The 13,910-nt window shown below is 38.0% G+C and overlaps 1 protein-coding gene across 1 annotated transcript in view; it reads right to left on the bottom strand.

Annotated features, from left to right (window-relative positions):
* SPATS2 (spermatogenesis associated serine rich 2) overlaps window positions 1-13,910 on the bottom strand; it is a 75,990-nt gene that overhangs the window by 13,627 nt on the left and 48,453 nt on the right. The window contains exons 5-7 of the mRNA XM_060024716.1: window positions 11,480-11,741; window positions 10,091-10,270; window positions 7,496-7,631 (exon numbers count right to left, since the gene is read on the bottom strand). Coding sequence (XP_059880699.1) covers window positions 7,496-7,631; window positions 10,091-10,270; window positions 11,480-11,741 — 578 coding nt within the window. The remainder of the gene's footprint in view (window positions 1-7,495; window positions 7,632-10,090; window positions 10,271-11,479; window positions 11,742-13,910) is intronic.

Raw genomic sequence — 13,910 nt, 5'->3', positions numbered from 1 at the left:
TATTTTCTCAGAGAAAAGCCTGATGAATCTTGGCAATTTTTCATTAAATTTTTTACAAGTCTTTAAAATGGAAAAATGAATAAATGTTAAATCATATGTAGTGTAAGTGCCCGACGATTAGCTTTTTTGGTTATAATGTAAGTGCCCAACATTAAGCTTTCGGTTGCCGACATTCATAGAGCCAGGCCACCCCACCTATGAGGTTCCCCTTTTAGAAGGCCCTGGGAGACCCAGATAACTGACCCACTGGAGTGATCCTACTTTTCCTTCCCATGCTTTCTTGCTCTTATGTTTTAAATTTACTAATAAAGAACCCGCAAAACCCTAGGCACCCCACCCTCAACCCCAATAAAGGCATGACCCCAGGTCTGTACTCTCCTTAGGCACACTTTGCTGTGTGGTTCCAGGCATGCCATGTAGCCTCCACGACTTGTGAGTAATAAACCTTGTTTTTTTCTTCAAAATGCCCTGAGAGTTGTTGCTGAGGTGCATGTGGCAATAGTAAGAACCACAAGGGTCAGTCCGCCACAACACTGGCTCATAGGGGCCCAGGTGAGTGCCCCCAGGCATTCCTAGCTGAGAGCGTCACTAAAGATAGGCTGACACCAAAACAAAACACTATTAAGAACTTTCTTAAAAGTACATCACATAATGTATTACAGTTGTGTAGAAGAATAACTGTATTTTAGGTAATTAATACTAAAGCATTTAGGGATGGCCATGTTATGTCTGCAACTTCCAAATGGTTCCACCAAAACACACACACACACACACACACACACACACACACACACACACACACACACACACACACACAGAGCAAATACACTGATCACTGTACTATCCCTTCAACTTTTCTGTATATTGAAAGTTTAAGTGCGGAAACATGCGCATCACAAAATAAACAGAGAAGGTGAGAAGAGTGCAAAGGTGGGAAGTAGGCTAAGCATAAGATAAATAGCAGAGGCATTTTTCACAATTAAAAATAGTAATTTACTGTAATACAACTTTCTGACAATGAGGAAACTTAAGCTAAAGTTTCCACCTGTTCTAAGCTGTATGGCGGTCCCAGTATGGATCTGTGGCCAAGAGATTCAAAAGTACCTGTGGTTTGAGGTAATAGTTTTCAGATGCCATAGCTACAAGCAATGAGTCCTCTCAGAGAGTGACGAAAGGCTCATTCAGACTGCCAGACTTTCTGTTACCTTTCTTACTCAGTACTTGAGGGTACTAAGCTTGCAACTGTTCTGTCAAGGCTTTCCTGAATGGAAATACATGATGATGAGCATCTGAGAACACTGGACTCAGAAACTGATAATGAAAATCCACTAAATATTGCTGGGACTCTGTTTAGAAAGACACTAGGTCTTATTAAGCCTGGGCCTCATACAGCATAGAGAATTTCCATATCCTTTCTTTGACCATGAAAGATGGTTTTGGATGTCTTGTCACTGTTAAGGAAAAAGACTGGTAAATGTCTGAATGTTCTCTATTTCCTTCTCTCCTTACCAAGACTTTTTACCATCTTCACATTTCCTCAACTTACTCTAAAGCTTTTGCGTAATTTAGTTGGTCAGAGTAGTTGTTCCCATAGCGTCACCATTAATATCTCTAAGATACATTATATATCCATCATTTGAAACAAGCCCTTTAATTAATATATTTAACATGTGTAGCTTATTGATTAAAGCTATTGCCTTCAGTAATTCCTTGGTACCAAAAAACTGTGAACTGTCATTTGTTTATGGTTGTTGCATTAGAAAACAATGTTATAATAGAAACGACTCCGGCAATTCCTGAGCCAGCTAATTATTTCAAGCGTTTATACTCTAAACCACTCAATAATGTTCTTACAAAACATTTGAACTTGATTTTATTTGCTGAAAACCTAAAACCTATTTATTCTAATTCCACTAAAGCAGAAATCCAAGCAAAGCAAAGCCAATGCAAACACCTTTATTTCTCTGAAGACACTTCTCCCTTCTCAGATAAAACAACCAAAAAAGAGAATTTTCAGTAGTTTTTGTGAGCAGAGAATTAATGATGCTTCAAGTGTTTCATAAAACACCGTATTCCCAGCACTGGTTTTATGAGTATGGTACACACATCTGGGCTCAAAATAGAAACAAAAACCACCAGTTAGGCAGCCAGGTCATTTTGTTGAGCTGAACAATTGGGGTAAAATGAATGGAAAGAATCGGCTTATTAAATCAAATTTGAATCTTATGAAAACTCAGTTCCTCTTTGTTAGGAGGCCTTTACAAAGCATGTGATGTAATTTTCATATTTCAAGAATCTCAAGTAGCTTTTAAGACGTTAGAATGTGGATATAAGCTGTTCTTGTGGGACAGGCCCTTAATGGAAAACCTTTCTGTTCTTCTCCAGTGGTCAAAGCATCTCGATTCTACAGTAATACTAGAGACCATATGATTCGATGATATTTTACAATATGTTTTGGGAAAAAGAAACAGTAGCAATCTAGATTACCAAGGAGCTCATTGTTCAAGTTTCTAGCTGGTAAGGAAAAATAGTTGGAGTGTTAAGCCACATAACGAGTGGCTGACTTGATCCTAGACCAGGACTTGTTTTTTTGAACCTTCTCTCTGGATATGATAGCAACGTCTAAAGGGAGACATATATGGACTAGGAAGGCGAAGACTGAAAAAATAAAGGCAAACAGAGATACCTGGTAAGACACAAAAAAGGAAGTATGATATAGTGGAAAAGTATCACTTAATAACAAGTATGACTTTTGGCAAATTATTTTTTTCTGTGCCCATTTTTTTCATCTATAAAATGAGTATAATATTACAAATGATATTGTTATATATAGATATTGTGCATAAAAGTTTCTGACATACAATAATACCTCAATAAATGGCAACAGCAATTATTCTTATTTCTGTACTCATGTTGATTTCTCAGTTTCAGCAGAATATGTTTAGTAAAATGCCCTCATATTACTCTGGTAAATCATTATATGTTCCAGATCCACTGTCTAGAAATTCTTTTTTTTTTGCCACGCCTCACAGCATGCAGGATGCTAGTTCTTGGACCAGGGATTGAACCTGTGCCCCCTGCAGTGGAAGCGCAGAGCCCTAACTACTGGACCGCCAGGGAAGTCCCTTTTTTTCTTCTTTTTTTTTCCCGATGTGGACCATTTTTAAAGTCTTTATTGAATTTGTTCTTCTGTTTTATGTCTTGGTGTTTTGGCCGTGAGGCATGTGGGATCTTAGCTCCCTGCCAGGGATCGAACCTGCACCCCCTGCATTGGAAGGTGAAGCCTTAACCACTGGACCACCGGGGAAGTCCCTAGAAATTCTTAAATAAACACATACACATACTAACACAGTGCAGGCAGTTATAAAGAGGTGAATCAAAGATAATTTAAGTGAAAAGAATACACTACAAAACTACAATCTCACTATGATTATATCTATTAAGATCACGCAAGCTTATAGATAATGGAACACAAAAAATAAAAAATTAATTATGTGTTAAGGTGGTAGAGTTATATGACTTCTATTTTTTTAAAAACAATTGTTATAATTATGGGAAATATAGTAAAAATAAGAGGGAATAAAGGAAACTTAAAAAAAAAGAAAAACAAAATTCAGATTCCTTCATCAAACGCTCTCCTTCTACTTTAGCCTCTGACTTATCTCTCACTACTTTCAACTATTGCCCCTTAGCTCTAGCTACACTGTGAAGTCCCTACATGTCCCTTCTATGCCTTCGCTTATATCATATCTCTTAAAGGATCCCCGCCCTTTCTGCCAGTGTAAATTCCATGCGTTTTCAAGGCTTGATAATGATTCATTTCCTCCCAGAAATCTTTTCTAATTGACCCCCTCCACAGTAACCTTTCTCTTGAAATCTTCATGCCTTTCCCACAACTAAGATCTGACCTGAAGAATAACTGAATTGCAAGTCACTCCAAATTGTGACTTCAGAAGAGTGATTTAGGCCCTTATGAATTACAACATAAAAAGAACATTAAATATTTTGGATGGAATGGTCCTTCTTATAGTTTTGTTTTATTGAACTAAAAAAATCCTTTAAAGATGTTCATAGGCTCAGTCAAAATCCTGGTCCTCTTCACTCTAACCCTATTCTATAACAACTGAATTCCTTAGTCCCTAAATTCCCTGCAGTGGGGTTTCTCTGTTACACAGTCTTTAAGCTGAGGAGGAGATAACATATGAGATATGCACCAAGAGTCTCTAGCCTTCTTCTCAAGCTTTAGTGGGGAAGTGAGCCATCAGTGATGGGTGGGATGAAGAGCATAGGTTACTGGGAGTCAGAACACACAGATTCAAATACTGAGTCTGCAACTTACGATGTCATGTTAGGCAAATAGCTTAACCTAAGACTCAAATTCCTTTTAATAGTAAAGTAAAATATAAAGTTCCCTCTGCACAGGACAGAAATCTGGATGAATAAATCAGATAGTATGATTGAACATGTTTGGTACTGTCAAGTAATCTTCGTATGGTATTTAGTTATTTTCACAGATGGTTAAAGGGTTAGAATTTTAAATCAAAGAATATTGAGAACCATGGAGGCAGCTAGTAGAAATAAGATATCAATGTACTAAACATGTGAAAACTGAAGAATAATTTAAAACTAAAGAGTGCTAGGTACCTTTCTGATAACACATTATAACAGTAGCCCATTCCTTTATTTCTATGGTTTTTAGACATTTTTGAAAGTGCTTTCATTCATAAAATTATTTTCTAAATTTTCAGCATCTCTATAGATGGGCTTTACATTTAAGGATCTAAAAGCCTTTGTTAAGTTTATTATAAGAAGAAAAGAGAAGCTCAAATAAAAGGAAATAACTTTTCTAAGGTGAATGAGGAATCAGCCAGGAAAAACTTCAGTCTTAAGCACAGGCGTACATTGACTTTATGTGCTGTAGAATCCCAAATTTATTAGCCATTTTCTCCTCTTAGTAAGTACCTTTTGACTTTCAATAAAACAGAAATTTTATTTAAAAGGCAGGCTGAGTGTGTATTTTGTTGGCACTTTTCACCGACACATATTATGACAACTGTCCGAAGTAGTTTACACACTCCAGCCTCATGTTCTACTTCATGCCCTACTCCTTAACAGCCTTAAACTTGTCAGCTAGGAGCTCCAACAATGTGTCAGACAAATTTTATTAATTAACAAGAAAAGTAAACCTGGGTCTAGAGATGATTATCACTGGATCACCAGTAAGAACAGATTTGACGTTTTACATCCTGGGACGCCTCTGCTTTTACCTTCCCACAGGTAAATGTCAGCTTTCATTTGGCCTCGATGGGAAAGCAGTTATCGGCATAATTCCCCTAATGCCCCGTCAGGTGTAATGTAATCTTACCGTTGCAAATTTGTTAGAACGCTTTTCTTTTCTTTTATACTGTAACCAACGCAAAAAATGGCTTCCTAAGTGACATTAACTCCAAGCTCTGGTTCAGTGCCAAAGGGAGTTAGCTCACCTGCCAATTATATCTTGACGTAGAAATTACAGGGGCATTGAAATAAGCCAGTTTAAAAACCCAATCATCCAGAGAGAAGGCTTTACACCAGCAGGAAAGGGCAGGTAATGTCTTTCCTCAAGTTAAATTGACCTGGTTTCTACGCCTGCTAATCAATCCTAAATACACAGTTTCTAGGCAGGAAACCATTTCATTTGTCATTTATTAAAGGAGGCTCCCCCTGACTGGGTTCCAAGTCAACAAGGACTCACAAATCTCTCTCCCGGAACTGTATTTCCGGGTTCAGGCTGGTTCTGAATGGAATCATCCTGTGGCTAAGTAATCAGTAAACTAAATAATCATGGAGACCGGAGGTTTGTCAAGGCAAAGTTGTGATGCTCTGCTCTTAGCTCTTTATTCTTTTCTTGAGCCAACAATATCTGATACGATAATAATCCAGAGCAAAGGGCACGGGGCTTCCTCCCAGAGGGTCAGGGAGAGGAGAAATCAGCTACCTAGAAAAATTTCCAGGGGAAGTTAGTTTATTAAAGGTGAATTTTGGAGAATTGGTTGGATTTAGATAAGCAGAAAATATAGGAGAGCATTATTAGGCTGGAAAAATGGCCTTAACTAGTATATGGAAGAGGAAATGTGTACGTTAAGTTTTGAGACGAGTAATCTGGCTAGAGCAAAAATGTATAGAAGAAAAACTGAAGATATGACATTGAATTTCTAGCTGTAAAACCTGAAAGGGGAAACTCGGGATTCAGGACAAAGCATGGGTAGACTAGCAGATGAATTATCCTAAAAGTACTTTTTGGTTCGTGGACCACTCTACACTTTGCAAATGATAAGAGCCGTGGTCAGCAACTTTCTGGAGGCTTTATTTTACATCTTTGTTAATTCACTCCCTTCTTCAATTCCACAGAACAGGAGGACTGAGGCTACCCACGCTCCCTCTATCTTTTGTCTGCTGTGGCATGAAGTGACCAGACTAAGTTTGTGAACAGAGACATGGCTGAATATGACCTCAGGAAACAGCCCACAGACAGGCAAGAAAACGGATGGACGGTTGGGAGGAAGAGTGGTGTAGGTCCTCCCTATTCATGAAAACTTCCTCTCACATTTCAGATCCACGCAAGTTTTACAAGTAAGCAGAATGGACAGTCTTAAATCCCCAAATATCAACCTAGCTGCTTGTCTTCCTATCATTTTACTTAATTTGGTCCTTAGGTCTTTTCCATTTTCAAAAAAGTCCCTTATAAAATGCAAATACCCCCCCGAAAGGAGTTATGGTTTAAAAATTAGTTACCACTTTACTATCTAATAGTTAAAACAGCTTCAGTGTTCTAGAAAAAAATTAGAATATATTTCTCCTCCCAAAGATTCTCTAATCTATAATCAAATATATTCGATAAATAGCTCCCTCTTGTAAATTCACAATGCAGATTAGCACTGAAAAGGCATTAAGAAGTCCAGTAGTAAAAAAAAATTTAAGTATTTTCAAACCTCTTTAACTACTAAACCCTATTTCCCCTACAGAACACATATATTTTAAGATAGAATTTTTAAAAACAAGCTTAAAAAACACAAAATTAAAATAAATCAATGATTAATAATAGGGCACAGAAGAGACCATTAGGGTGGGATGCATTAGGAAAACAAAGACATCTTTTCTACTTTATAACTTTGTTCAAAAACATCATGTCATTGGTTACAGATTCCTCGTTTAAAAGACAGACCCTAATGTAAGGATGCATGACCTACTCTTTAATTATTTGTCCCTTTCCGAACAATGTTAATATTAATTTAGGCCCATTCCTAAAGCATTACGAGTTCTCTCTACCACTCATTCCCACACTGTGACCACAAGTAGAATGAAGCAGAAAGCTAAACACAGCATAGGATTTTTAAGTCTTTCTCCACTATGTAGAGTAGTTAAGAGTTTGGAATTAAAGAATTTGGTGAATGACTAACCATCTTTTTTAAACGATCATTTTCGTGCTACTGATATCAAAAGCAACGTAACTTACCAGCTCTGCAATTCAGCAAAAGCTTGTTTCATTTTCTTAATGGAAGCATCCATCTCTTCTTTAACTACAACTCGATATCGTGCAAGAGACACTGTGCAGCGCTGGAGGTCTTTCACAGATTTTTCAATATTAGAACCTTGAAAAAACCCCAATAAAAAAAGGAGCACAGGTGACTTGAAAGCTGGATCTGAACACCTAAGCATGTAACGTAACAAATGTCACATGGACTAAGAATACTTCCTAAATGGCCACACTCCTCAACAAAAAAACTAATGTTTTCATAGATTTTTTTTTTTTAAGTAAGTACTGTAGACAAGATGGAGTAGTAGGAATCGGATTTACCCTCCTGTCTTAAAAAACTTCAGACACACACAAAATATATGAAACAGTGGTTTTCAGACAATGAACAATAGGCAGAGTACTTCTCACCCACTACCCCCCACCCCCCTGCGAAGAAAACAGACACAAAAGAAGTGAGGACTGTGACTGCCCCCACTTACTGCCATAAGAGAGTGTCCAGGCTGCAATGCAAGGAGGAGAAATCCGAAACTGAGCCTGGAAGTCTCCCTGAATTGAGGGGACAGAGTTGAGAATTCAGTGAGGCCAAGGTGGCTAGAATTCTCAGGGCAGAATACTGGAGAGGAGAAAGCTACGCAAAAATGAAAAAATTGTACAAAGACCTACAGAGGATTCTGAGTGCATGGGTGTGCAGAAACTACCCGATGTTTCGGGTAAAAGAACCACTGGAAAGCAGCAGGGGGAATAATCCTCAGAGCTTACCCAGACCAGGAATAGTTCATGTTCATACCAGCCAGAGTGGGGTACCCGGTAGAGTACTTAGAAGGGTACTGCCTCAGTAATTAGCTCTAGACTAAAGGTTGCTCTATTTCCATCTAACAAAGCTTAAAAAAGCAAGCTTCAGATTGTTTCCAAGTAACAGTCCCAGAATAAATCACAAGAATATTTAAAGAAATACAAAAATATCTAGCAATCAACAAAGAGAAATTCACAATGTCTGGCATCCAATAAAAAATTACTAGAGGCAGAAAAATATGACTGATCCATAATGAAGAGAAAAATCAATGAATAGAAACAGGTGCAGAAATGACACAGATGTAGAATCAAGTAGGTAAGGACATCAAAAGAGCTAATGTAATCAGATACCATATGTTCAAGAAGGTAGAGGAAAAGCCTAAGCACGTTAAGGAGAGACATGGAAGATATTTAAAAAGACCCCGACTGAACCTCTAGAGATGAAAAAAAAAAACCAAAACACACAATGTCTGAGATGAAAACTACACTGGATTGGATTAACAGCAGATTAAAAACTATTAAAGAAAAAAAGATTAATAAATTTGAAGACGTCAATTGTAGAAACTATCCAAAATGAAATGAAACACAGAGAGAAAAAAACTAAAAGAAAACCTATGTCAGTAGGTACCAAATTTTCAAAACTCTCTAAATAACAGGATTTAGTGGAATACAATTCACCATGCAGACATTACAAAACTGATAAAGTTCTTTCTCGGTAGTACAGTTTGAAGCATTGTATGTGGGTAAGTCAACACTGGAGATAAAGATGAAATACATTTACCTGCCCAACACATTTTAACCAGTTTCTGAGAGTTCTGTTAACCTTTTTATATTCACCAATGTCAAAATTATTACAACTGGTAGTTGGAATAACTGATCTAACAAATGTATAATGTGCCAAGATACAGATTTTCAATTTTTTATTTAAATCCTTCCTCATCTCAACTTGATTTCTTTAACATCTACCTAAAAGCTTTCAAGCCCTGTGCCTTCAGTTTTGCTTGACTAAACAGTCTCAGACTTGCCTTTCTGCACCAAGTTGAGGACTATATTAGAAAGATGAAAAAGGAGAGCCTCGCTAATTAAGTTTGGCTCATGTGGAATAAATAATTCAATAAAGAGCTACAGGTTACAAGTGTCTTTTACATTTCTCTGTTTCATTTGTTCAGGTGAGTGGACTGCCATGCTTAGATGTATGGCAGAAGGGCTATTATCTCAATCTGTTTAATTATTGGCTGATTATTTAAATAACTGTTATAGTTTAAAAGAAAAGCAAATGGCTACCATCAGTCAATGCTAAGTAAATGCTTAAGAGAAAATGACCTTGTTTAAAGCTATAGTCTTACACGTATCAGTAAGAGCATGAAGTGGTGAAGAGAAATTAAAATATTTCTTCAAAGTGTCATTTCAGAGATGGCAGAGCTTTCTACTGTTGAGTCAACCAGGACATAAAAGTGAAGGAAATAGCACAGAAATGTTGCAGTAAAGCAAATAAAACAAACACGTTAATGTTAGCAGAAAAGTCATCCTGGCATCCTTGACTTTCACTCACAAAAACGATCCCCATTATTGTAGCAAGACTGTACAGCATCTAAACTACTATCAGACTCCAACTGTGTACACAAAACGGGGAAAGGGTGGGTAGACACTGCCTGGAAAACAGAAAAAGTATTACCTGCTGCCCATTCTGAAACCTTACCTATGAGAACAAAGATAATTTGCCCTCTTGAGCTAAAAACACAGATTTTATTGTTTTCTCTCAAAGGAAGGCCTCTGACTTACCTAGCTTTTTGTTGGTGGAAGAGAGTGGAACACCTTCCATTCCTAGATTTGAAAGCTGAGGTCCTATGGCAGGTCTTGAGAGAGATTTGGCAGCATTTCTATTCTGTTGAGAATTCTGAGCAGAGTGCACAGTCAAAGGCCTGGACTCAAAATCAGAGACACCATTCTCCAGCATGGATCCTGTCAAAGGAAGCGGCCAGTATATTAGAGCACAATTTAGGGGTCAATCAAGCAGTCTAAAATATACACAAAGAAAAAAGGTAAAAATGCGCCAAAACGATGCCTCTTTAAAGGTTGTGAACAGAATCAACTGACAAAATAGAACAAAGAGCAGAGTCAGTGAGGCTATGAGTGTTATCTGGCTTAGCCCTAAAAGGCATCCTAACTGAAGAGGAGGGTGCTTTGTGAACCCATCTCCAGACAGGCTAGCTCATTCCCTGTACCTTGGTAACTTCCTTGTAGTTCTGGGCACAAGAAAGTGAAGAGAGTCAATATCACCACCTTCTGACAAGCTTCTGTAAGTTATGTCGAGGAAAAGATTTTTACACTGTCCCAGGGAAAGAAGGGTTTTAAAAGCTTTAGGGAATAGAAAGGGCAAAGCGTTAGGAAATGAGAGGAAAGCTAGTTCAGAAGAAAATGAAAGCCATTGACTATCTTTGGTTTGTTTGAGGTGCTATGTTTTTCTCTAAGTCTTTGTGTGTGTGTGCATGTGAACTAATCAATAAAAGAACATCTGAAAAGTACAGCATAATTTTAAAATTGGCATTACATTTATAAAGCCAGCAGCAACAGAGCAAGTAGAACTGGATTAACAAACAAGTAATTAAAAAGCCTATCTTAAAAAATATATTCCCAATATCTTCCCAGCACTCATCAAAATGGTTAATGAAACAAAATGTACAAGATACCTGAATTTACAAATAAAACTAACCTTAATTCTTTACTAAAAAACAAATGTGGGACTAAAAAAACCAACAGTCTACTTCTAATGAAAGCCATGGGATTACAGTTATGCTTATATATTCCTCATTGCGTTGGGTTTTAGAATAATAATATCAACATCAACTCATCATCATCATTTTCCTTAATAAGTGTGAAATTAAAAAAACACCTTAAGGTCATGTTCTGTAATCTCTAAGTACTACGGGACTATTAAATTAGAAGATTTCCATAAGGCTGATTTAGACTAAAATTAAAATATGAGACAATGGAACAAGAATTATATTTTTCTAGGCCTTTGATAATTACAAAATGTGACTCTTTCACATGAGAGGTAACAAAACTAAAAGACTAACTAGATTTAATTTATTGATTGGTTTCTCAACCAGGAAGCCCCTGTATTTTTCAATAGAATGGAACTTTTCAAAGACCTGTTGTTAATGTACTCACCTGTTCTATCCAGCATATCTTGTGTGGCAGACTCAGGATCCTCCAATTCTCTGGCATCTATTGAAAGTGCCTCCATACCTTCACTGAGTGAGTCCACAGATTCAGTATCATTGATGGCACCGTTGACATGGTAACCATTAATACCACCTTTCTCTGAGGAAGGCGCAGACTGTTCCTCTTGAATGGAAACCAGTTTATTGGAATCTGGGATACTGTTACTTGGTTCTGCTGCAGGTTTTGGTTTGCTTTTCTTCTTTTTGTTCTAATGGTTATTAAAGATTTGAAAAAAAGAAAAGAAAAAGAACACCCCCCACAATCCAGAGAGGTAACTCCAGCTACCCAAAGGCAACCAATGTTACCAACTTCTCATTTGCTCCTCCAGAAACTGAACACATTTTTGTATATGTTCAAGTACTGACTAACATAACTATGTAAGATACTTTGGATAAACTCAGACACATAAAAATAAAATATTAAAGCATGGCAAAACCCACCATAAGAAAGATCAAAAGATAAATTAAAAAATGTGGGGGCTTCCCCGGTGGCGTAGTGGTTGGGAGTCCGCCTGCCAATGCAGGGGACACGGGTTCGTGCTCCGGTCCGGGAGGATCCCACATGCCGCGGAGCGGCTGGGCCCGTGAGCCATGGTCGCTGGGCCTGCGCGTCCGGAGCCTGTGCTCCGCAACAGGAGAGGCCACAGCAGTGAGAGGCTCGCGTACCGCAAAAAAAAAAAAAAAAAAAGTGGGAAAAAATGTGTAATATATACAAAGAGCTAAATATAAAGAGAGAGCTCTAACAAAAAACAAACAAAACAATAACCCGACAGAAAAAGTGGTGTAGGATATAAACATGTGGAATGAAGTGAAACTTCAGTCTAATAAAGACAAATTAAATCTGCACTGCAGAGGATGCTGCATCAGAAATCTGTCTCCCCACCTAGACAACAATTACACTGGCAGAATCTGTCTAACTATTTTGGAACTCTGGAGTCTATTGAAGGCTTATAATTTCCAGGAGAAGACTTGGATGGTAAATTGTGGTTAATTTCAGGCAATTTCAGTTCTGAGCTCAGTAGCAGATTCTCACCCTCCCACCCCCAGCTAGGGAACAGGCAGCTGTGCACCTGTTCTTGGAACAGCTGGCACGTAGCTTGCTGAAGCGAGGGTAGGCAAAAAGGAACCTGTCCTTCAAATATCTGGGATCTGTGTTGTGATCACTGACTGCTGCTTTTGATTACAAAGGTAGAGACAAAGAGGTAGGCAACCACTGTTGTTGTACCTCCTCCCACCGTTGCAAGCCCCTACCCCTCTGGCTGAAGTGACCTTCAGGGGAATTAAAGGGGTGGTCCCCTTCCTCCCCACTTCATTTTTCTTTATTCCCTTTTGGGAGCCGGACATCAAAGACTAGGACGTTCAAAAACAACTTCATATACAGAAAAAATTTCAAAGTAACCAATGCATGCCCAGGGAAAGGCTTAGAAAAGACCTGAGAAGACCTTAAGTTTACACCTTAGGCTGACCCTTGGTTCAGAGACAGCTTACAACAATTTAAAAATATAATAATAACAAAAACCAGCAAATCTGGAGAAAGGGGGAGAATCTGATTTCCAGAGTGATCAAATTATTAGATTCAAATGTCTAGTTTTCAACAAAAAAATCACAAGGCACACAAAGAAACAAGCAAGTGTGGCCAATACAAAGGAAAAAAATAAATCAACAGGGCTTCCCTGGTGGCACAGTGGTTGAGAGTCCGCCTGCCAATGCAGGGGACACGGGTTCGTGCCCCAGTCTGGGAAGATCCCACATGCCGCGGAGCGGCTGGGCCCGTGAGCCATGGCCGCTGAGCCTGCGCATCTGGAGCCTGTGCTCTGCAACGGGAGAGGCCACAACAGTGAGAGGCCCCTGTACCACAAAATAAATAAATAAATAAAATTTAAAAATAAATCAACAGAAACTTTCCCTAAAAACGACCTGTTGGGAGATATATTAAAGAATTTATTTAGTTTTTCATCCAAAGATTCACTTTAATTATGTAAACTTGGATTCGTAATATGTTCCTAAGCTAGCAGTTTCTGTAATGAGAATTTTTTTTTCCTCAGATGCCTAGTGCATTTTTTGTTTTGTTTTTGTTTTTAATTTAAAGACTTTAAAACAACAGTCTTAAAGATGCTCAGAGAAATAAAGGAAGATGTGGGAAAAGTCAAGAAAACAAAGTATGAGCAAAATGGAAATATTAGAAAACCTAAAAAGAAATCAAAAGAGAAATTCTGGAGCTGAAGAGTATGATTACTTAAATTTTTAAAAAATCACTAAAGGGATTATTCAAAGGCAGAAGAAAGAATCAGGGAATTTGAAGATAGCACAATTGAAATTATTGAGTCTGAGGATGAGAAAGAAAAGACTGAAGAAAAGTGAACAGAGCCTAAGGGACC

The sequence above is a fragment of the Delphinus delphis genome, chromosome 11, assembly GCF_949987515.2.
Source record: "Delphinus delphis chromosome 11, mDelDel1.2, whole genome shotgun sequence".
Classification (NCBI taxonomy): domain Eukaryota; kingdom Metazoa; phylum Chordata; class Mammalia; order Artiodactyla; family Delphinidae; genus Delphinus; species Delphinus delphis.
Note: the sequence above shows the minus strand (reverse complement) of the source record. Positions and strands in the feature narration are given on the sequence as shown.